Here is a 21,681-nt window from a genome sequence, read left to right on the forward strand (position 1 = left end):
GAATTTCCTCTCAACAACGCCCACATCGTTCACGATCAAAGGGTGAAAACGGAAGATAAAAATAAGTACAAACAAACAAAACACTGAAGTTGGGGGGATAACATCCGGGTTAAAGGTCATCATCTTTGATTCTTGGACAGCTTCCTCGCTGTTAGCACGTTAGCATGAAGCTAGCTCCCTGCTCTGTTTGACAGGAGCTGCGGTGTTTTCACGTGTCTTCTCCCCGCTGAGGGAGACTCCAGAGGTCCGAGGGCACAACGTGTGAGTTTTAACACCAATGGCTGTTCCTCTGTTCTCATGTCGGTATCGCTGTGTTTAATCATTAATGTCCATGGTTAAGTTTGCTAACGAGTTAACGGGCGGCTAACTGCTAGCACCCCGGCGCACTGAGGCAGTTTGCATCATGTCGGGTTTAAAGAGCAGACAGATGTCGGCCTGTAAACACTTCATCAGCTGATCCGTCAAAACAAAGTGTTGCTCTCACAAACCTGGTCCTCAGAACGTGGATCAAACCGACAGATGATCGACTTCCATGCGATTCTGATCAGGGATGAAAATGTCCAAATGAGCTGCTCAGCTTCTTTCTTCTTCTTTACTGAAGCTGCGGATTGAATGACTATTCGTTTAAAAGCAAAACATACAAAAGGCTTCTAATATAATACAAAACATTACAATATCAAATTATTAAGATATTAATTCATGCTTATATTTACAAAATGTGAAATTATTTTTATTGATTTTCTCGCTTTGGACGAATGGTTGAACAAAAGAAACATAATGATCAGGGACACCTGCAGCTCTGGGTAATTCTCTCACTTTTCTATTTGCAGAATGAAAATTATTTGATTATAATGATTTGTTATTAAAAATAAATATTAGTTTGAGTTATTCACACATTAGTTAAAGTGGTGCAACCAACTACGACAATAGGATTCTTCTTATAATGTATATGTAATAATAATCTTATATATACTTAGTAGTAATAGTAGTAATAATAATCAGACTCAGGGGACCTTTTTCTGGATGTAGTACTTTTAACATGCGAGTACATTCTCCTGCTTATACTGAAGTATAACTTCAATTGGACTTTTATTTGTAGAGGATCTGAGTACTTTCTCTACCACTACTGCTCTTCTAATTTAGCAGTATATGGGCTGTCATATTTAATGAGCTCATTTGGAAATTCCCTTTTTTAGTCGATAGAATATTATTGAAGTCTCACATGAACAGGAACAAACACCGATGTCAACTCAATACCGAAACCAGCTGTGTCTACTTGAGTCGCGGTTGCTGCCGAGACAGAAAATAGATAAACATGGTTTCACAGGAGTTGGGTCCAGACATTGTGAGAATACACAGTTTCAACTTTACCCTGTAACCCAATTCAAGGAAGTATATTTTCTAGTTTCTTTTTTAAATCACTTTACCACGAACCACATATATCCTAAAGATAAAAGGTGACTTTTATCCTCCCATCATTGTCAGTCACATGATTATTGACGATCATACATGGAGGAGAATGAATGTTTGTCACTACTATTTAACTCAAATTATGCAACTATGACATCTGCACCTTCGACAGACCTGATAACACTTGTTATGAGTATATTCTTGGAATGAAGAATTTGCAGTTGGTTCTGTTGCTCTAGGAAACAAAACAGCCTCCTGTGCTGCCCACAGTTTACAGTCTGTGGTTAAAATGTGGAGTAACAGTGCAACATTTGTCATGTTCATGATACAGTGTCAGAGTCATGCAGCTGAGTCACACACACACACAGTGAGAGTTCGTATCGAGAACACAGCTGAACCTGTCGGCTGAAGAACAGCAGCTCCGCGATGAAGCAGCAGAGAGACGTCTGCACTGAATATGGCCGTCGCCTCAGTAACCGCTTCACTGTTGATAGCGTGTAGGCTTAGTGTAGAGCAAGTGTTTTGAATTAATTTATGTCTTTTTAGTTTGTTTAAGTTAGGTTGTCAGTTAGAGCAGGTGCTGCTGTGTAAACATCTGGACTCTCTTGTTATCTTGAAGCAAATCTCTCTGTGTGTGTTAACCTGGTTCTCTACAGGGTGTCAGGTCTGGTCCAGGGTGGTTGAACGGTTAATGCACAGAGAAAAGAGGCTGAAAATCGAAGACAAAACAGAGGACGCTGTAAAGAGGTATGCAAACGTTTTTACTCAATTGTTCATCCAATTTCCTTTCCATTATTTTCGATAAATGAAAATCTTTTAGCTAAAACATGGGTTTTCCAATTCTGCTGCCTAAAAATATAATTTCCGTCTGTTGAGTCAAGCCCTGACAATGTTTTCAATTGTAGTGATGAGAAAATGTAAAATGTGTGTGGTTTATTTATTTACTTTTCTAATAGATTGACATCGATAAACGTTTTAATGTTGTATGATTTATGGTGGTAATATATACAAAGGCAAAAAGAATAAAACTGCCAGTGACAAAACATGTTTATGAATTAATCTTGGGTTCAAATTATTGAAATTAGTTTTGCAAATGTCGTATGAGAAATAAATGTATACAGTATTTTAAACATGTATTAAACCTCAAGGATACAGTGCATTTTTGATGAGGAACACTGAATGAGTTCACAGAGCGTCCCCATTCAGATTCACTGATCAGTCTGTGTCGGCCCACAGATTCAGAGAAGCAGCGGCAGGTATGACGGGGGTGGACGAACTGTCGGACAGCACGGAGGTGGTGGAGATGGAGGATGTGAATCCCACCCAGTTCCAGGTGGAGAAGCACACGTGGGACGGCCTGAGGAAGATCATCCACAACAGCCGCAAGAACACGGGCATGGTCATCAGCAAGGCGCCACATGACTTCCAGTTCATCCAGAAGGACGAGGCCAGCCCGCACTCTCACCGCATCTACTACCTCGGTGAGCAGGGGGGAATCAACCCTGGGGTCTGACATGGATTAATATTCTACAATAAATGTCAGAGAAATGGTGCTGTCAGCGTACAGTGACCTGTGGAGCTACAGAGTCACATCCCTTCCTTTCAGCCTCTTTGAGAAGTCGCATGCCTCTGTGAATAATCCGTGGATCCAGCTGGTGAGTCAGAGTTACCAGCCTGGAACAATTTTCAAGCTCATTAAATATCCAAAGATCTGCATTGAATCCCTTCACTGTCTGTCTGCTGGAGAAAGAAAAATGAATGTCAAGCAGGAGCACCATTTTGCTTTGTGGACATATTTCTGTTGCAGCTGTAGCAAACAGACATTTTTGCAAAATGGTTTCAGTTTCTTCTAGTCTATGAGAAAAGGACTTTGCTTCTCACTTAACTTAAACCAACAGTAAACATTTTCATATTTAGTTTATGATCTCAATCTATAGTTTCAAGTCTTCCAATAGATGACGAAGCACTGTATGCATTGGGGTGTGGATACTGCGTGAGGTCGCTGTTGTAGGGGGGTGTGCAGTGTCCTCCAGCTCTCAGTCAGGCTCCACCCCCGACTCCTACAAATATGGATACTTCTGGTTTCAAAATACCAAGATGGCGCTAGAAAAAATAGCAGCTCAAACACCACTGGGTGATGTCACGGTGGTTTAATTCATGCTGAAGCACCGAGTTGCTGTTACCAGTCATTGTCATGTACAGATTAATTTATTCTCAAATATGACAAAGCTAATCTCTTGGTAAGACCTAGTTTGTGTTGTAAATTAGTGATGCATAGTAAACTCTTGTGTTATATCTCTCCTAAGTTTGCACATATCAACAGCTGCTGACTTCAGAGGTTGTACATGTCCTGAAAGTCAAACAGATTGACTTTACCTGGACTCACACTCGCTCTCTTTTTGTTCTTACAGGAATGCCTTACGCCAGCAGGGAGAACGCATTACTTTACTCTGACATTCCTAAGAAGATCCGCAAAGACGCCCTGCTGGTTTTGTCCTGGAAACAGATGCTGGATCACTTTCAGGTGACGAGGAGCCTTCGTCCTCTTCCTCCTCTCTGATCCTCTCCCACCAGATGTTTAATTGTTTAGAGAATAATTGTGAAGATTTAAAGCTACAGTTGTAAATCTCCCTTTAAAGTAACTGAGACCACTGAGGTGATGTTTCAATATTAACAGCTATACTGTTTTGTATTGATTTGATGAACACAATATCCTATCATTGAGTAGAGGAGATATGTGGTTCTTTTTTATTATTACCTGGCTTTTCTCTCTTCAATTAACTTGGTGTTTGTTGGTTTTTCATGCCCTGAACAAACCGTCTTCGACCTCCACCTTGCTCGGCCCTCATTGTGACGCTGTTTCTCCTCCTGTCGTCCCTGACCTCAGGCCAGCCCGCACCACGGGGGCTTCTCTCGGGAGGAGGAGCTGCTGCGTGAGAGGAAGCGTTTGGGGGTGTCTGGCATCACCTCCTATGAATACCACCGCCCCAGCGGCCTCTTCCTGTTCCAGGCCAACAGCAGTCTGTACTACTGCCACGATGGTGGAAACAACAGCCTCATTGTGAGTTTGGGGACAGTTAAGTAACACAGCACAGAGAGGCTGTGTTGATGATGCAGTTGCTGATTAGACCCATGCGTCAATAGTTCCTACAAAGAGGAGCAGATTTCTGCTTTTAAAGTCCCTTTGTGCTCCTCGGAAAAAATATGAATAGTTACATTTAAAATGGAACGGAGCACTTGAGGTCCTCCAGACGTTGTACATGTTTACAGAGACAACAGGAAATGCTTGTGTGTCGAGTTGCCTTTGTAAACATGAACCTTGTGACTGAGAATCTTCACAAACAGTCAAGCTCCATTTATACCTGTTTATTATCCATCAATGCAGATCGATCAGTTTTAGTATTAGTCAGTCTTATATAGCGACTGATATTTTACAAGTAGTTGCAGAAATGCCAGAGGTAATTTAGAAACTATTTTTACGTTTTAAAACGATTTATTACAACATAGTTTGTCCACTAGACAGCGCTGTTTTTTTTATCTGTTACCTTTCCCGACTAATAATTACTTTCATTATTTATTAATCTCACAATTATATACTCTTTTTTTTCTGAAAAGTCAGAGAAAAGTAAAATGTGACATAGTATGCTTTACAATTATAGGTTTCAAATTACTTAAATGATAAACTGATCATCAAAGTTGTTGCTTGTAAGTTTTCTTTGAATCCAAATCTAAGGAAATTAAAACAAGTTGTAAATTACGTGTTTATTTGCTGTCCTATTTACAATCATATATTTTCAAATCATAAACTTCAGAGTAGAGAAAAACATTTGTTTTGCTATAACGTGGGAGACTTTTTTCAACCTATGAGGGAACACAGTCAATCAGTGTCAATGAAAAACGCACAAAGCAACGTTGTGTTAGAAAATAAACAGATGGATCTTAAGTTTCTCTTCTGTTCTCCTTCTGTGTTTGTTGCAGACTTCTCCAGTGAATCCTGTAGAGATCAAGAGCCAGTGTTCAGGGACACGCATGGACCCCAAGCTCTGCCCCGGTGACCCCAACTTCATCGGCTTCATCAATAACAACGACATCTGGGTGACCAGCATCCAGACGGGCGAAGAGAGGAGGCTCACCTTCTGCCACAAAGGTCGGGAATGAAGCATGTTCAGACTCCGCCCCACCACAGTTCCTCAGCATCTTTTCCACAGTGTCTACATGTGTGTTTTTGATTTTAAGGAAGTGAAAATATAAAGGAGGACCCCAAGTCTGCTGGTGTTGCCACGTTTGTCACACAGGAAGAGTTTGATCGCTTCACTGGATACTGGTGGTCACCCGCTGCTCGAGAAGGTGAGTGGGTGATACACTTGAAAGACAATCGTGTTAGAACAATAACACTAAGGATACACAATGCTTGATTACAGATGAAGTCTTTAGTTTACCTGATGAAATAATACCTTCCTGTTTTACTGGTCGTCTCTGTGGCTCAGAATCAGACGGTGGTAAGACTTTACAGATTTTATACGAGGAGGTGGACGAGTCTGAGGTTGAGATCATCCACGTTCCGTCTCCAGCTCTGGAGGAGCGTAAGACGGATGTCTACAGATATCCACGTGCAGGTACACACGCACTGAACCTCAGAATTTATGTGATGCACTTCAAGTTATCTTTTTTTTTTCCAGAGGGTTTCAAGTGTTTTTGTTTCATTTGACAAAGAGCAGTAATGTTTTATACATGTTATACATATACCTGCAACAATCAGTCAATTAATTGACTAGTTGATAGACAGAAAATGGATCATCAATAATCTTGATAATCTAATCTAGTCATTTTCTTAAGCAAATATTCCAAACATTTGTTGGATCCATCCTCTTAAAATATGTGATATTATGTTTTTCGTTGTCATACATGATATTGAACTGAATATGTCTGGATTCTGTGTTATTGATTGGACAGAATTAGACATCTGAAGGTGTGACTTTGGGATCTCAGTTTTTTTTATTACCATTTTCGAAAACATAATCGATTCATTGAGAAATTAATTTTAAAACCTTTTTAAAAATCAGATTTTTGCAGGTTTCACGATGCTTTTTGTTACATTTACAACAATAACAATGTTTCACAGTTCTGCATATTTCCTTTTGTGACGGTTTTATTTCTTTCCAGGCAGCAAGAATCCAGATATTACTCTGAAAATGGCAGAAATCCGAACAGATCACCTCGGCAAAGTGAGCGCTCGTCCTCAACTCATCTATTTTATCCCCCCCCACTGTGAACAAAACACTGAAGTGCTCTGTGCTGTGTTCAGCTTGGTGTTTTGTCTCCCTCAGATTGTCAGCACACAGGAAAAAGAGCTGCCTGTTTCCTTCACCTCCCTCTTTCCAGGGACTGAGTACATCTCCAGAGTTGGATGGACAAAAGATGGTCGATAGTAAGTTTCTTCTTTAAGAGGTTGAAAAGCCGTTTGTTATTATTAGCTCATCCCTGGTTTGTCTGTGCACACACACACACCCCCACTCATCACAACTGTCCCTCTGTGTGTGTGTGTGTGTGTCAGTGCGTGGGCGGTCATGATGGACCGACGACAGCAGCGTCTCCAGTTGGTCTTTTTGCCTCCAGCGCTCTTCATCCCTGCAAATCAGGATGAGGCCAGCAAACAGCAGAGCCTGGAGGCCCTGGGAGACTCAGTGCAGCCCTTCATCGTCTACGAGGAGACCAGCGACATCTGGATCAACGTGAGGCTCAGCACCACTAAACATCTCTACATCTGCTAACACTAAAACAGAACGGTTTCCCAGTTCAGTTTTCCCCTCATAACGAAAACATTATTACTCTTTCTTTTCGTCCTACAGGTCCATGACATCTTCCATCCTTTCATCCAAACCAGTGATGATGAAATCACCTTCCTCACTGTAAACGAGTCTAAAACAGGCTTCTGCCACTTGTATAAGATCACGTCAGTGTTACAGCGCGGCAACTATCACTGGGCTAAAGGCTACACACACTCTGAAGGTAAATCTGTGTGGAGAAGAATGAGCTCAGGTTGATTGTTGAGTTGTATAGAACAAATGAAAGAGATGAAATTAAATATAAAACCCACTATTTCTCACCTCAGCATGTACAAATACTGCGTATGAATGTAGAATCAAGTTACCAAAACCCACTGCTCTCAGTGTGGCCACTTGCATGACACGTTTGCTTCTCGGCCATCAGATGATTTCAAGTGTCCAGTTAAAGAGGAGCTGACGATAACCAGTGGGAAGTGGGAGGTGCTGGCCAATCACGGAGCAAAGGTAAAATATTGTACTGTGGCAAAACTGTGGCAAACCTTTCAGGACAAGAATACAAAAAATATTCTGACAAGAGGCTCGTTGTCTTCTTTGTTTTAACAAAACATTTCAACAGTGTTTCTTGTTCTGTTTGTTGTAGCGCTCCTCCAGTCCTCAGATTTGGGTGGACGAGGCGACAAAGCTGGTTTATTTCCAGGGAACCAAAGACTCTCCTCTGGAGCATCATCTCTACGTGGTGAGCTACGACTCGCCGGGCGAAATGGTCCGACTCACCAAACCTGGGTTCTCCCACAGCTGCTCCGTGAGCCAGGTATTGAAACACACACAATTACGAATTAACTTTTTCTTCAATATATTCACACAATAAGCTGCTGAGGAGATGCTGGAGATTTGTTCTGCTTGTATAAAATGTGCGTCGATACCTTCTGTAGAAAAATGTTTGTATTGGCAGCAGCAGTTAAAGCTCCACATGGATACAGCCTTCACTAAAACAAACATATATAAGTGAAACTGTTGTCGATGTGTTAAACTTGTCTTTTTCTTCTCTTGCTCACAGACCTTCGACATGTTTATCAGCCATTACAGCAGCTTGACCTCGTCGCCCTGTGTGCACATCTTCAAGCTGGTTGGCTCCGACACTGACCCGCTCCACAAAGAGCCGCAGTTCTGGGCGAGCATGATGGAGCCCTCTGGTACCAGACTGTTTGTTTATGACGGATGAAATATTGTCTCTTATTGGAGAGCTATTAGAAAAACAAAATCTTTTTGTTTGTTTCCAGGCTTCCCATTGGACTACACTACTCCAGAGATCTTCAGCTTCACAGGGAAGTCGGGCTTCAAGCTGTACGGCATGTTGTACAAACCCCAGAACCTGGTCCCCGGCAGGAGGCATCCCACTGTCGTCTTTGTTTATGGCGGTCCACAGGTTTGATCTCTTCCACTTTAATGTTAGATTCATGCTGTGTAGACTTACAAGATGCAGAACAACGAGGGATTTACCTTCTTGTGAACTTTGGGGATTTTATTATATTATTTGGAATAGGTTTTAAAATGTGGACCACTTGTGTTTGACCTTTACAACTGTACAACAATCTAATTCTTAAATCACCACTTGTTCGAGCTGCTGCCTTTAAACCGTCTTTCCAAATGAAGGCATAAAATTAATTGGTGAAAACTGATAAATCTGTAACTCCCTTTTGTAAAATCAGAGATCAGAACGGAGTCATCAAATCCTCCATCGTAACTTCATGTATATTTCTTCCTCTTCCAGGTGCAGTTAGTGAATAACTCGTATAAAGGAGTGAAATACCTGCGGTTGAACACTCTGGCGTCTCTGGGCTACGCTGTGCTAGTGATCGATGGACGAGGATCCTGTCAGCGAGGACTCAAGTTTGAAGGAGCTGTGAAGGACAAAATGGTATTTATCACCACTGCATGATCAATGGAAAGTGAATGTGATAAGACTTTTCTTTACTTTCAGCCTGACATCTTTGTTTTATTGCACTTTGTAAACATTGTTTGTCGAAAAAGGTTCTGTGTGCATATTGAAGTTATGAAAAGTGAACGAGCTCTTTCTGTCCTCCGCCCAGGGGCAGGTGGAGATTGAGGACCAGGTGGAGGCTTTGCACTACGTAGCCGACAAGTACAAGTGTGTGGACATGAGTCGTGTTGCCATCCACGGCTGGTCGTACGGAGGCTTCCTGTCTCTCATGGGCCTCATCCATAAGCCCGACATCTTCAAGGTCAAAACGAATGAACTCTGTTTTTCATTTACAGTTAGTGGAGACTTTAAATACGGATTAAAAATATAGTCACAGATCCTTCAACAGCAGATGGATCAACTTAAAAAATGTCTGGCATTGGAACCGTTTGAGTTCTTCTTCAGGCTGCATTTCTAAAGACACCATTTAAAGCATTGTATAACGGTGTATGTATTTTTTTTGTAGATTGCCATTGCAGGAGCTCCAGTGACTTTGTGGATGGCCTACGACACCGGCTACACGGAGCGATATCTGGACACGCCGGAAAAAAACAAGCAGGGATACGAGGCCTGTTCCGTCGCTCTGCACGTCGATAAACTCCCAAATGAGTGAGAACTTCAGATTTTCATCTTAATGGTTTAAGTTTATTCAGATACTACAGGATGTCCACATATTAAATAAATCAAAGCAGTATTTCACTGTAACTTAGGTTAGTTTTCTCCCTTATAACAAGTCTGGTTACAATATAGCTCATTTCACGTACCAGCTCTTATGTAGTTTATTATTATTATTATTATTATTATTATTATTATTATTTAAGTGGATAATTTGGTTCTAATTTTTTCATGTTTGCTGTAACATTCACTTCTATGTATTTATATATGAACAACTGTTCCTGTGAAACTCAGACCCAACAGGTTGCTGATCCTTCATGGGTTTCTAGATGAGAACGTACACTTTTTTCACACCAACTTCCTGGTGTCTCAACTCATCCGAGCAGGGAAACCGTACAACCTGCAGGTAGGAGGGTTCACTCACATACTGATTTTAGTGTTAGACTGATGTGAGCTTGTGGCCTTCATCATTTAAACAACACATTACAAAGAAGATTGAAATCATGGTCTTGTTTGTTTTCGGTCAGTTTAGTGACGTCTCCTCCACCGAGAGGTTCAGTGCAAAGCTTCAAATCAAAGCTTCAGCAGTTTTCTTATTATTTCCACACAACATAGACTTTAGAAAAGTTTGGAAATTATTTTTAGTTTTCCTATTATTCAAGGGAAGTACATTTACGAACCTGGAGATTGTTGTTATCTACAAACTGTTAAAAAAACAAAAATATAATGGTCTTTTTCACCAGTCGCTACCATTGTGCATCATCTTTCTTGAGAGTAAAATACAGTTTGAAATGAAAAAGTAAGGTGGTGTGATGAACTATCCAGCAAATCCCACAATGACCTTGAATTTTCTTCTTTCTTTAGGTCTATCCCAATGAGCGACACAGTATCCGATGTCCCGAGTCCGGAGAACATTACGAGATCACGATGCTGCACTTCCTCCAGCAGAACCTCTGATAATCCTCAACACATGGACCTTTTCTTGCCTTGTCCTTCCCTGCATCCTCCCCCTCCTCCCTTCATCTCCTCCATTTATTTAAAGCTGCATCATGTTCTCTTTCAATTCATCTTATTATGTATTTGCTGAATGCAGGCTCTGCCAAACCTCGTCACACCTCAAGAGTCGCTCGTCAGTCTCAACGGTGCTGGAGCTTTTCAGCATCGATAAATCAATACATGACTTGTATTCAGATGTTTAATTACCAAACAAAGCATTTTGTAGCCAGGAAGCTCCTTTTTGCAGTGGAAGGTTTGAAAAAAATCTTCAAAAGGAGCAGGGGGCGCTGTTGGACAGGAACAAACAGGACCGAAGCTTTTCTGAGATTCTAGTGATGGTGGACGATGAAGCAAGAAAAAAAAAAAACACTGAATTGAAATGTGAGAGTGACGATACCGACGTTATAAACTTTAACTAAACAAACTTTTCAGCCTCGCAAAAACTAGAGACGTGGACCTGCTGCAGCCGGTTCGTGGAAGCAGCTTCGAGCAGTTTCAGACCTTTTCTCTTTTGCGTGATTCTATTTGACCAATTCTCATATTGTTTTCATGTTTCCAAGAACAGACACTGGAGTGAAGTTAGAAAAAAAATAACCTCGATAAGAAACCGCTTCCTCTTTTTCTTTTTGCTTTGACACTTTTTCCGGGACACTTTTGTCAGGTTCACAAGAGAATAAGTTACACATCAAGTTTCTATAGTGGAATTTCCCCAAACAGTTAATGCATTATAATGCACCCATAACTGGTGCAACCGTGTCGTGACCTCTCACTGTTTCACTCAGTCGCTTGCTTTGCTTTCGCCGGAGCGCCTTTTTCTTCTTCTTCTGCTGCTACTGACAAATATTTGCACGTTACATATTTGCCTCTGTGCCAACGGACTGAACAATGAGATGATGTTTGACTCAGCTCCTCAGTGTGAGGGGCCTTTTAAGAGCTGAAGAGAGCCTGCTCATATAGTTTATATCAGGGAATGTGTGTGTGAGGACCTATGGAAATATAATGCCTTTTATATGCGTGTGTCTGATGATCATCTGTATTCTCAGAACGTGAAGAAATAAACAGAAGTGAACAATCTTTTTCAAAGTCTTGTCACCAAATGAGATTTATTGTTTTTCCAATAAACAATTTCAGAGGTAATTTAGTGAGAAATAAAGCTGACAAATTATACAGTTAAAGGTTTTATCCCTTTTTACACAAGTTTGAGTTGAAAGCACAGATGTAAAGTAGAATTATAGTGATGCAATTAAACTGAGAACCTCCATGAATATTAACTAGATCCAGCAACAATGTTGATAGTTTGTCTGAGGGAGTAAAACAACCTCTAGAAAAACTAGTCATGTTGACTTAAATAACCCAGAAATGATATATAGTTGAGCTGGTTTTACTGGTTCTTCTAGATCCTCTCAGTTCAGAAGAGGTCAAAATACATGTAGAGTTTCAGACCAAAGCAGGAGAATAACTGACAACTTGTTCTTTTGTGTTTTTTATTCAACAAGAAGAAAAACACAGATGCATCACTGAAGACGACCTTTGAGTCATACCTCGGCCAAAGCTAACGCCCGATCACACCCCCAAAATGTGTTGTGTTCTTCCTTGAGTCATGCCCCACCCCTCCACACTTCAGTAGTTTGAGGAATTCTGTTGACCGTGAAAACATAACTTCCTTTGCTGAAGTATAAATAATTACAAAATTCTGCTCAGAAATTTGGCTCTGTTTTCTTTCAGCAGAGATAGTGTTTTTTATATTTTCCCCAGCAGGGGGCAGTAGTGCTAATAAATATAAAACCTAAAACTAAACTACTGAGAATGAAAAGTGTTGGAGTCCACATGGTCTTTAATTTAATTTGCCTGATAAAAGATAAAACTGCTCTTTGTTCAGATAATTTCAACTGACGACGCAGGATCATGGAATGTTTCACTGAATTGTTCCATCAGATCCTTTTTGAAGAGACATTTTAATTGTAATTGGACATATTGGTTTTATTTTACAGCTGTTTTCTCCACCTGGTTTGGCTCAAATTATAGAGAAAATAGTTCTGTGACTTTTATTTTGGTTATTTCAATCAGTCTTGTTGAGTTTATTATTGATTTCCAGAAGTTTTATGTAAAATTCAAACCCCAGCGAATATTTCTTATTGATTTCTTATTAGAAACTTTATCCCTCATTTACATTGAATCATTAGACTGACAGCTCCCAAAAGTGAAGCCAAAGCATCTTGATCGCCACCTGGTAGCTGGCCGCAGCATATGTGTCCTAAATCCCGCCTCTTGTCAGTGGATAGGACATGAAAACTTCATGATTGACAGCTGAGACTGACTTGTGATTGGTCGAGCACATCGACAGGACCTCACTATCGTAGATACATCAACCAAACACGACTGATCACTCGGGGTCTAACGGCACAAGATGGCAGTGTTCGTACAAGTGGAGACATATCGTCAATGATAAGCTAATTTCATACGTCAAAAATAATAATTGAAGTAAAGTTTATATGTAAAGTGACATGTCAGTGAGTGTCACCCAGATGTTTGAGAGACTGTGTGTGTGTGTGGTTTACACCAGGTTGTTTTCAGGCGTGAGTGACGAACTGCATTTTATTTAAAAACTTTTAAAAACTTTTATTTCCATCCCCTTCTCTCAAATGAAATATAAAACATTGAAGTGTATGAATGTGAACAGTAAGAAACGACACTGTTGAAGTAAAAAGTCATTAAAACACAAACAGCAAATAATCATGAAATAAGATCAAGACATAAAACCCTTACAAAGGGAATAAAGAACGTCAATATGACAGACGATAGATATCATATAGCATAGCATAGAAATATCATAGAGACAGGAGAGATTATTAACGTGCTCAGCAGAGTGGGATGATTTCAACATTTAAAGTTAAACTCTTGTCTTCTTCTTGGGTCTCTTCCTGTTTGTTTTTGAGACACTGAGACAGTTTATTGTTTTCTCGTGGCGGGGGTGATCTTCAGCAGCGTTGTCTTCAGAGAGCTATCTTGTCCCTTCCTGGTCCAAAACATCTCTTGTCTCCCGTGCCGCCGTTTCCTCAGCTCGCTCGGCCTTCTGGGATATCTGCCGTTGAGGTTTGATTCTCCACAGCGGCTGAACCACCAACCTCCTGCAACAGAAGAGCATCCTTGTTAAAGCCGCTGCTGTTTTAAAATTTCCTTGGACAGACATTTGCTTTCTTGTGCTGAGGATAAAAGAGTTTTACCTGAGAGCAGCTCGGCACAGTTGGCGTCTGCAGCGAGGTCGTTGTCTCTGTCGGCCGTTGAGAAGGAAACACCGGAGGCTCCGGTGGTGAAGATGTCCTCCTGAACTCCGGCTGAAGCCTCCTGCTCCAGGTGCACAGCGTACTTCTTCTCTTCTCCGTCCAGGTTGAACTGGTACCGCGTGGTCTGCTGCTCACCTGCCCGATCAGACAGCTCCACCTGCAGGACGTACTGGCCTTGTGTGGACAGGGAGCGGATGTTCTCCAGGCCGAGCCAGAACTCACCTGAGGGAGACGAGAGAGGATGACATTAATTTTTGTGACCAAGAAATGCTGATGCTTTTCTTTTTCTGAAAATGGTGGGTGAACTCTAATCACCATTCAGACTGCCGAAGCCTTTCTTGTAGCTTTCCCACAGCTGGTTGAACTTCTGGGATCCGTCTTGGCGTTTCTGGATGACGGTCCATCCTGCATCTGCAGAGGGCAGAGGGAAGGTTGAGCCAAGGACAACACAAAACATGTTTGACCTAGAAAAGCAGGACCTTCTCTGAAACTTGTGTATTTAGATTCCATATTGTAATTGATCTCATCACATGTGCCCAACATTAGAATTTCCTTCACGCTGATCCAGCTCCCTCAGGGTCAGACTCTGCTCTGTGCTCCACTTCTATGATGCTAATTTTCCTTTCAGCAGTGCAGCAATGTCAGATAATTAAAACCAGACGACTGGAGGCATTTGTCCTGTTGACTCACCTGAAGTCATTTCACAGAGGACGTTGAACGGCTCCGAGCTCTTGGGCTGGATCGAGTAGATGCCGCTGGCTCGCTGCCCTCGTACAAACAGGTCGTGACAGTCTCTGGGCAGGTCTGAGGAATGAAAATCAAACAATTCAGCAAATCAGATGCACTGAGGTGTGCGTTCACGTTGCAGCCGCAGAATCTCAGTCCAGTCGCAGGTTTGCATCTTTGTCGATGCTCAATCTAAACTGTGGTGACCTTCACCAAGGATGTCGAGTGTTCATCAGCGCTTGTTTGTTTGTGACCAAGATAAGGTAAAAAAACTACTGGATGGATTACCATGAAACTTGGTGGAGGGATGTATTATGGGTCAGGGAAGAACCCGTTCAATTTTGGTGTGGATCCAGATCAGGGGGCGGATCCAGGATTTTTCTTTTTTCCATTTTCTTTAACATTGCGAGTTAGGACGTTTTATCACGTTTTCAGCGAATGATTTATGGATCGAGGGGACAGATATTTACGAGAGTGTAAAATTTGGTGCAGATCTGAATAAAAATCTGAATTTAGTGGAATTTAAATGTGTTTTCTTAAAGGGACCGTTGGGCCCTGGCGGTGGTGCAGCGGGAAAACCCTGTCAGAAGTTTCATGTCATGCTGGTTTTGTTTACTTGAATTGAAACGTGCTCAGAACAAAGCTCTCAGTGATACAGTAGATAGATACAGTACAGTACAGTAGGTGTGTTTTTACAGCCGCGGCCCTTGTTTCCCTGAACTTTGGACTGTTCACTCTGCTCTGCCAGCGAGTCAGGTATTTAAAAACCAGGTGCAAAGATGAACTGTCTCGTTCTTATGTCACCGACACTGGCTGTAAATGCTTTGTGTCGCAGGCTGATGCAAACTGAATGTGATTTGCTCAGGTTTTACAGAAAGTGACCCATCGATCGTCTTGTGTTTGGGTTTTAGTTTTGCAGTTTGTGTTAACATTGATCCGTGTTGGTACAGGGCGTGTAGCTGTTTGTGCACTTTGAAGCTAATGGTTGAAGTCCCAGAGGAAATTAGGGCACAGTTAACATGCTCCCATCAGTTTGAAACCGTTTAAAAAAAAACGTTTGTCTCCTCACCTGATGTGTCTTTGTTTTGCTCGGCCTTTCCTCTCAGCGCCGTCTCCTCATCTCTGCGTCGGTGCGATTTTACTCTTTTATGTGCAAACTGAGGAAATCAAAACAGCAATCAGAAAATGACATCATCTCCAGTTTGTCATTTCTTATCAGACCAGTCGACGCGTCAGTGTTGCACATAAAGGTTGGTCCAGTGGGACTCACCTTGTCCTGCAGCGCTTGCAGGTACAGACTCTGCTTCTCCAGTTTGCTTTGCTGCTGCTTGATTTTCTCCACCAGCTCGTCGATCCGTCTGTTCTGAGCAGCCAGCAGCCTCTGGAAACAGCAGGAGAAACAAACATCAGCTTCACAGCATCCCTGTGTTTTAACTTGGGACTGGTGGTTTATTTCTATCTTTTATGAAGCGTTGATTTTTAAATCTAATTTGGCTTCAAAGTGTATTTTAAACTCGTAGTGATCCCTCAGGGATGGATGTGGTTTCCCTGATGATTGTTATAAAGCATTTAGCAGTTTGCTTGATTGCAGGAGCCTCTAGTGTTTCCCTCTGATCTGAATAATAACACAAACCAGTATTTTCCACTCACCTGCATGAATGGGACTCCTGAGTGATCGCTGTAGTTGCTGTCTAGTTTCGGCCCCACGAGCACCTGGTCCACCTTCTCCTCCAGTCTGTCCATCCTGGAGTTGATGTCCTCGCTCTGCTGCTTCACCCCCTCCATCTTCAGCCTCACCTCTTCAGCCACCTCTGCACCCCTGGTATTCTTGAGAGCTTCATCTTGCTCCTGCTGCCTCTTCTGCAGCTCGGCCACCGTGCCGTTGAAGGCCTTGAGTTTGGCGTTGACGTCCCTCATCTGGGCCTTGGTCTTGTCCACATGCTCCTTCAGGCCCTGGCCCAGCTGCAGGAGGCCGTGAGCCACCACGTTCACATCGTCCCAGGAGGCGTGTTTGTCCCGGCCGGGCTGAGCTCTCCTGTCATTTGGGAAAGCAGATGCTGCGTGCACCAGGATGGTGAGGAGGAGGATGAGGAGTTGTGCCAGCGTCATCTTTGTGTCTGCTGAGCGTGTGTGTCAGGAAATGCTAGTGTCGCTCCCTGTCTGTTGTGTGCTGCTGAAAGGCATTGTGAGGTTTTTATAGCTCAGTGCTGCAGCAGAGGTCTCCAGTGATTGGCTGCCAGAGCTTGGAGGAGGGGATGGGGGGGGATGTTGGAGGCGTGGAGAGTTTTTGGCAGTGGTAACGCTCCTGAGGACTCATGGTGAGGATAATGATGCAATGAAAGGTCTGAAATACTGGTGGAACACCCACTGATACAGGGACGTGACTGACGTGATGATTTACATTCAGTTTTATTTTCACAGCTCAAACATCAGATTTTTATCCCAGTGATTCACAGTTTGTTGGTAAAATGTTGAAACTGTCATAGAAATGTTTTTACACTAGACCTTTTCTCTGCAGCTGTGTTTCTTGAAGCTCTTTTTAAAATACTGTTGATATTCTCTGTGGGGCTTCAACTAACAACTGTCCCAACCTGAAGATTATCTATTATCTCAGTTGATGAGTTTTTTAGTCTTTAAAATGGGTGGAAACAATATCAAAGATCACAAGCTGACGTCATGAAATATTTAATTTACTGTCACTTAAGAGCAAGAAAAGAAGCTCCTACATTTGAGAGGGTGCAATTATCATATATTTGTCATATATGCGTTTAAAATGTTTGAACTGATTTACAAAATAGTTGCTGATAAATCTTTTTGCAATTACTTGACTGAATGTTGCAGATCAAATGTTGTGTGACAGAATAATCCACAAGCTCAAAGCTTCTTCTATCATAGTTCATCTCAGTCAGTGGATCAGTCTCTGTGGGTCTTCAGGTTGAATGAGGAAAGCTGGAGAATGTTCAAAGATGGAGGAGTCACTGTGAGAAGTAGGGGAAAGTTCAACCCTCGGGGCTTTTAACACACTCATTCCTGACAGCAAAGTCCAACAATCACACACACACAACCAGACACAAGGCACGTGGTGTACTGATGAGGCACAGATGACAAATACTGCAACACACACACATATCCAGCAAATGTCAGCAGCCTGTGGTTTCTGCAAGAATCTTTCCAAAAAGGGCATTTCTCCTAATTTAGCGAAAACAGAGAAAACACCACATTTGATTGGTAAAATAAAAAACAGGAGCCTTTACGTTTAATCCTTATTCTGAGTTCAGAGACGTGGGGATAATAATCTGCAGCTGATCTGCTGCTAAATATTCTCCATTTTTAAAAATGTTTTCTGCATCTGAATATCTCAATTTGTTTTTGGATTTCAAAATAACTCTTTTGGCTGTTTGGTCCCTTTAACACTATTTAAGGGCCAAAAGATCAATTCATTCATCTCGGTAATAGTCAGAAGATACAAAAAAGAAAAAGGAAATGGCTGCAGTACAGGTCATAAATAACACCTCCTCCATGTTAGTGGATGGGACATGGACAAAATAAAAAAGTCACGGTGGACATCGAATACATAAAACATGAGCAGTGTTCTGAGGTAACACTAGCATTAGCACGCTACAAGTGACAATGCTAACATAGGCATGCTAATATTTGGCAGTTGTAATGTTTAGCATGCTAGCATCTCATAATTATTGGTCAATTTGGTCAAGATGAAGAGTTCAGGGTTTCGCCAAAATTATCACAATTCATCCTGATGGGAACATGAATGTTTTATTTAAATTTTAGGACAGTTCATCAGATTGTGGTTTAGATAATTCACTCAAAACCATAAAAGTCGACCTCACGTGAAGAAAAAGACAGGATTGTCATTTAGGATTCATCAGCTGGGGACCATGAATCAAATCAAATGTCCCTTCAACGAGTCATTACAGTTAATCTTATACTTCATTAAGAGATGACTTACTGACGTTAACATCCATAGAGCTGGCAAGGTCATCATAGTTCATGTTTGAGTGTAGTTACTTAGTAACATTCTGTTGTTGTGGTGGAAAACCAGATCATAATTCAACTTTTAGAAAATAAAACTGAAAGAAATCTAAAATTATTTTTTTCTCAACCGCTGACTCTGAGGGAAAGATTATTTGACTTGGAGGCTGAGAGATTAATCTTAATGTCTCAGCTGTTCTGAAGTCAAATTCTTTTGCTTTCAGACTCAGACGTTCAGACATTAACTTTTAGGAGGAAGAGGAATGCGATGACTCAAAATGAAACAGCCAAAGAGGAACTTTATTTGTATGACACCTAGTTACAAAGTACATTGAAATACTACAAAAATAAACATTGACAAACTGTTGAAATGAACCTGATGATATAGGTTTTTGTTCTAAATATAGCCGAGGGACCTTTCCACGTTCAGATGTTTTCTATTCTAGGTTGGGGGAATCAATTTCCCATCATGTGACTGCAGAGGGAACAGACTTCCTGTCAGCCAGTGATCCTGTGCAAATATCTGTGCTGCAGTCTGCTTTTCTGCACGTATCCTCTGAGCTGACGTGAGGTGGAGCAATGTGTCATCAGCTCCGTCCAGGATCGCCGGCATCAGAACACAATGTTTCATTTATAAATGAAGTTGTGCGTCCAAGCTGGTCAAAAATCACAGAACCGAGGGGTTCACACTGGAGGAGATGAGTGTGCGTGTAAAAAATGTTGTTAATATTATCTTGTGATAGAAGTCATCCCAAACTGAAACTGAAACTTTGGTCAATATGTAAATTACAATCTATCAAGTCAATTGTTTCTTGTTAACACTTGGTTCTACAGAGAATGCTAGTCCTCAAAATACTTCAATACAAAAAACTTGGTCCAGTGAAACATTGTTTGGGTAATGACATATATATATATATATTAGAAACGTTATATCTATATTGATCGCATTTTTCAGTTTATTTCAGCTAAAGAGACCAAAAACAAAGCTAAAGGGAAAGTGAATGTTGGATTGACATTTAGCTGATGTCCAGAAACATGAATTTTTCTTTCTTTCTTTCCTCAATGTGTGAAAAAAAACAATAAAACAATCCCAATGAAAATAAGGCCCATATTGTGTTTTCCAGCTTCCCACAAAAGGACAAAAAATACCCCCAAATAATTTGGATTTAAAGTAATGCTCCACCAAAACAACCATTTGGATTATGAAATGCTCACCATCTGTGGACTTAAAACGTGGTTACAAAAGGCTTGTAGCTTTGTTTGCACTGTTAAATAGTCGTTTTAAATAATAATAATAATACAATAAACACTACACTGCACCAATTAAAACACATACTATATGGATACTTGAGTTAAAACCTTTACATTCACATCATTTTATTTTACATATATATTTTAATTCAAATTCAAATATAATTCAGTGGGGCTATCAGCAGGTTTTAAGACAGTCTTTGTCTTAACTCACATTGGCCACTGTGCAGATTATGACAACACGTCCCATCGAATCTGCACTTGTACAGTACATGAGCTTCCACCACAGGGCGGGGTGGGGTGGGGAGACTGTGTTTCTAGGCACCAGTGGGTTAGTGTGTGAAAGGTGAAGCTTCTGTCACATGTCTGGAATGTTGCATCAGCCTCTAAGGGGGAAAAAAAACCCCCCCCCCCCCCCCCCCCAACATGTCAGGACTGAATCCACAGTAACAAAACATCCAGAAGTTCTGCAGCTAGATCAGAAGCTGTATGTATGGAATGTACAGAAACCCTCAGATTAGAAATAAAGAAAACCTTTGTTTGGTTTGATTATTAGATCGACTCCATCAGAAGTATTGATTGAGGATAAGGATTTTTTTCTTTTTTTGTATATTCAAGTTTTGTGTCTTTTAATCCCTTTTTCATTTTAGAGGATTTGTTCTTCTTTTGTTGAGGATTATTCATATTCTTACAGATATAATCCAGTGTTATTTACAGTTGTTACGTGGCATCCACCAGTTTTCCTAAGATTAAAACAGAGTATGAAACTGGATCAGTGAGTCAATTTGATTGATTTATATGCTGACTGTGAGGTTTTTGATTGATTGAATACATCATTTTTTACCCTTTTTTACTCAGTTTACCTGTTTTAGTATATTCAGGTCATGAAGATCACAGAATTAGTTCATTTTTCTAGCGAGCTAGCTTAGCTTGGAGACTGGCTTCATTCAAAGGCAACAAATTTCTTTAGCACGTTAAATCTCTTTTGTCTTAAACCATTCGTCCATCAGGTTGCACCTTATATTTACTTTGCACCAAAATAAATACCTTTGCCAGATTATTATATAATATGAAAGACAACAAGCAAAGACTGTGATTTAAAAATGCTTCATACTCGACGTCAGAGACTGGGGATACTGTCCCAGCTAAATGTATCATATTATCCAACTGAGACGACAGGTTAAGTAAGTTACATGTAATTCAAGTCGGTGTAAGTAGTATCAATATGTTTATAAATCTATATTAAACCAAAGAACAGAAGCGGAAATACAAGGATTTTATCTTTTTGTTCTCCCCTTTTCTTTACTCTGTTGATTCATTCATATGTTTCAAACTGTGGATGTAAACAATCCTCCGTCCTGGTTTGACTCCTGGTCTTTTTTTTACCACCTCAGTACATTTGGCAGAACAGAGAAGTGTGTCAAAGGTAGAGCTTCTTTAGCCTCTCGTGTTGTGTCAGCGGGGGTTACATTAAAAACAGCTGTTATTTACAATCCAAAGGCTGATACTCCATTCACTCACTTCCACTACACCGACCTTTTACCCAGATTCCACACTCACGCAGTATCTGTATGCTTGGGGTCCCGCCCGCCTTGGGATGTGTTGCTGTTTTTTAACAATCTGATTCTTCGTCTTGCCCTTT

The 21,681-nt window shown here is 41.0% G+C and overlaps 2 protein-coding genes across 2 annotated transcripts; one reads left to right on the forward strand and one right to left on the reverse strand.

The window, feature by feature from the left end:
* Nucleotides 1-116: 116 nt before the first annotated feature.
* LOC117759719 (dipeptidyl peptidase 9-like) lies at nucleotides 117-11,143 on the forward strand. The gene is made up of 21 exons (XM_034582007.1): nucleotides 117-261; nucleotides 2,067-2,157; nucleotides 2,647-2,891; nucleotides 3,822-3,934; nucleotides 4,298-4,471; nucleotides 5,389-5,557; nucleotides 5,647-5,757; nucleotides 5,898-6,026; nucleotides 6,574-6,635; nucleotides 6,738-6,838; nucleotides 6,965-7,142; nucleotides 7,260-7,419; nucleotides 7,621-7,700; nucleotides 7,837-8,007; nucleotides 8,254-8,389; nucleotides 8,477-8,622; nucleotides 8,968-9,114; nucleotides 9,287-9,439; nucleotides 9,644-9,786; nucleotides 10,087-10,198; nucleotides 10,657-11,143. Exons 2-21 carry the CDS (start codon nucleotides 2,102-2,104, stop codon nucleotides 10,747-10,749), a joined length of 2,679 nt encoding a protein of 892 aa, XP_034437898.1. The 5' UTR covers nucleotides 117-261; nucleotides 2,067-2,101; the 3' UTR covers nucleotides 10,750-11,143.
* Nucleotides 11,144-13,396: 2,253 nt separating this feature from the next.
* Nucleotides 13,397-16,965, reverse strand: LOC117759722 (angiopoietin-related protein 4-like). The gene is made up of 7 exons (XM_034582020.1): nucleotides 16,449-16,965; nucleotides 16,069-16,179; nucleotides 15,868-15,955; nucleotides 14,763-14,876; nucleotides 14,388-14,483; nucleotides 14,013-14,294; nucleotides 13,397-13,916 (listed from the first exon to the last, which is right to left on the reverse strand). The coding sequence occupies exons 1-7, from the start codon at nucleotides 16,905-16,907 to the stop codon at nucleotides 13,738-13,740; spliced, it is 1,329 nt and encodes a 442-aa protein (XP_034437911.1). The 5' UTR covers nucleotides 16,908-16,965; the 3' UTR covers nucleotides 13,397-13,737.
* Nucleotides 16,966-21,681: the final 4,716 nt, after the last annotated feature.

This window comes from Hippoglossus hippoglossus, chromosome 4, assembly GCF_009819705.1.
Source record: "Hippoglossus hippoglossus isolate fHipHip1 chromosome 4, fHipHip1.pri, whole genome shotgun sequence".
NCBI lineage: Eukaryota > Metazoa > Chordata > Actinopteri > Pleuronectiformes > Pleuronectidae > Hippoglossus > Hippoglossus hippoglossus.

What these genes read in the sequence shown, in the direction of transcription:
- LOC117759722 (XM_034582020.1), bottom strand. Translation starts at nt 16,907, where the DNA reads ATGACGCTGGCACAACTCCTCATCCTCCTCCTCACCATCCTGGTGCAC. An exon ending in TGCAAGCGCTGCAGGACAAG is followed by an intron (nt 15,956 to 16,068) that starts GTGAGTCCCACT and finishes TGATTTCCTCAG; the next exon opens with TTTGCACATAAAAGAGTAAA. An exon ending in CTGTGCCGAGCTGCTCTCAG is followed by an intron (nt 13,917 to 14,012) that starts GTAAAACTCTTT and finishes CTTCTGTTGCAG; the next exon opens with GAGGTTGGTGGTTCAGCCGC.
- LOC117759719 (XM_034582007.1), top strand. Translation starts at nt 2,102, where the DNA reads ATGCACAGAGAAAAGAGGCTGAAAATCGAAGACAAAACAGAGGACGCT. An exon ending in TTGTTTATGGCGGTCCACAG is followed by an intron (nt 8,623 to 8,967) that starts GTTTGATCTCTT and finishes TTCCTCTTCCAG; the next exon opens with GTGCAGTTAGTGAATAACTC. An exon ending in GTCGATAAACTCCCAAATGA is followed by an intron (nt 9,787 to 10,086) that starts GTGAGAACTTCA and finishes TGTGAAACTCAG; the next exon opens with ACCCAACAGGTTGCTGATCC.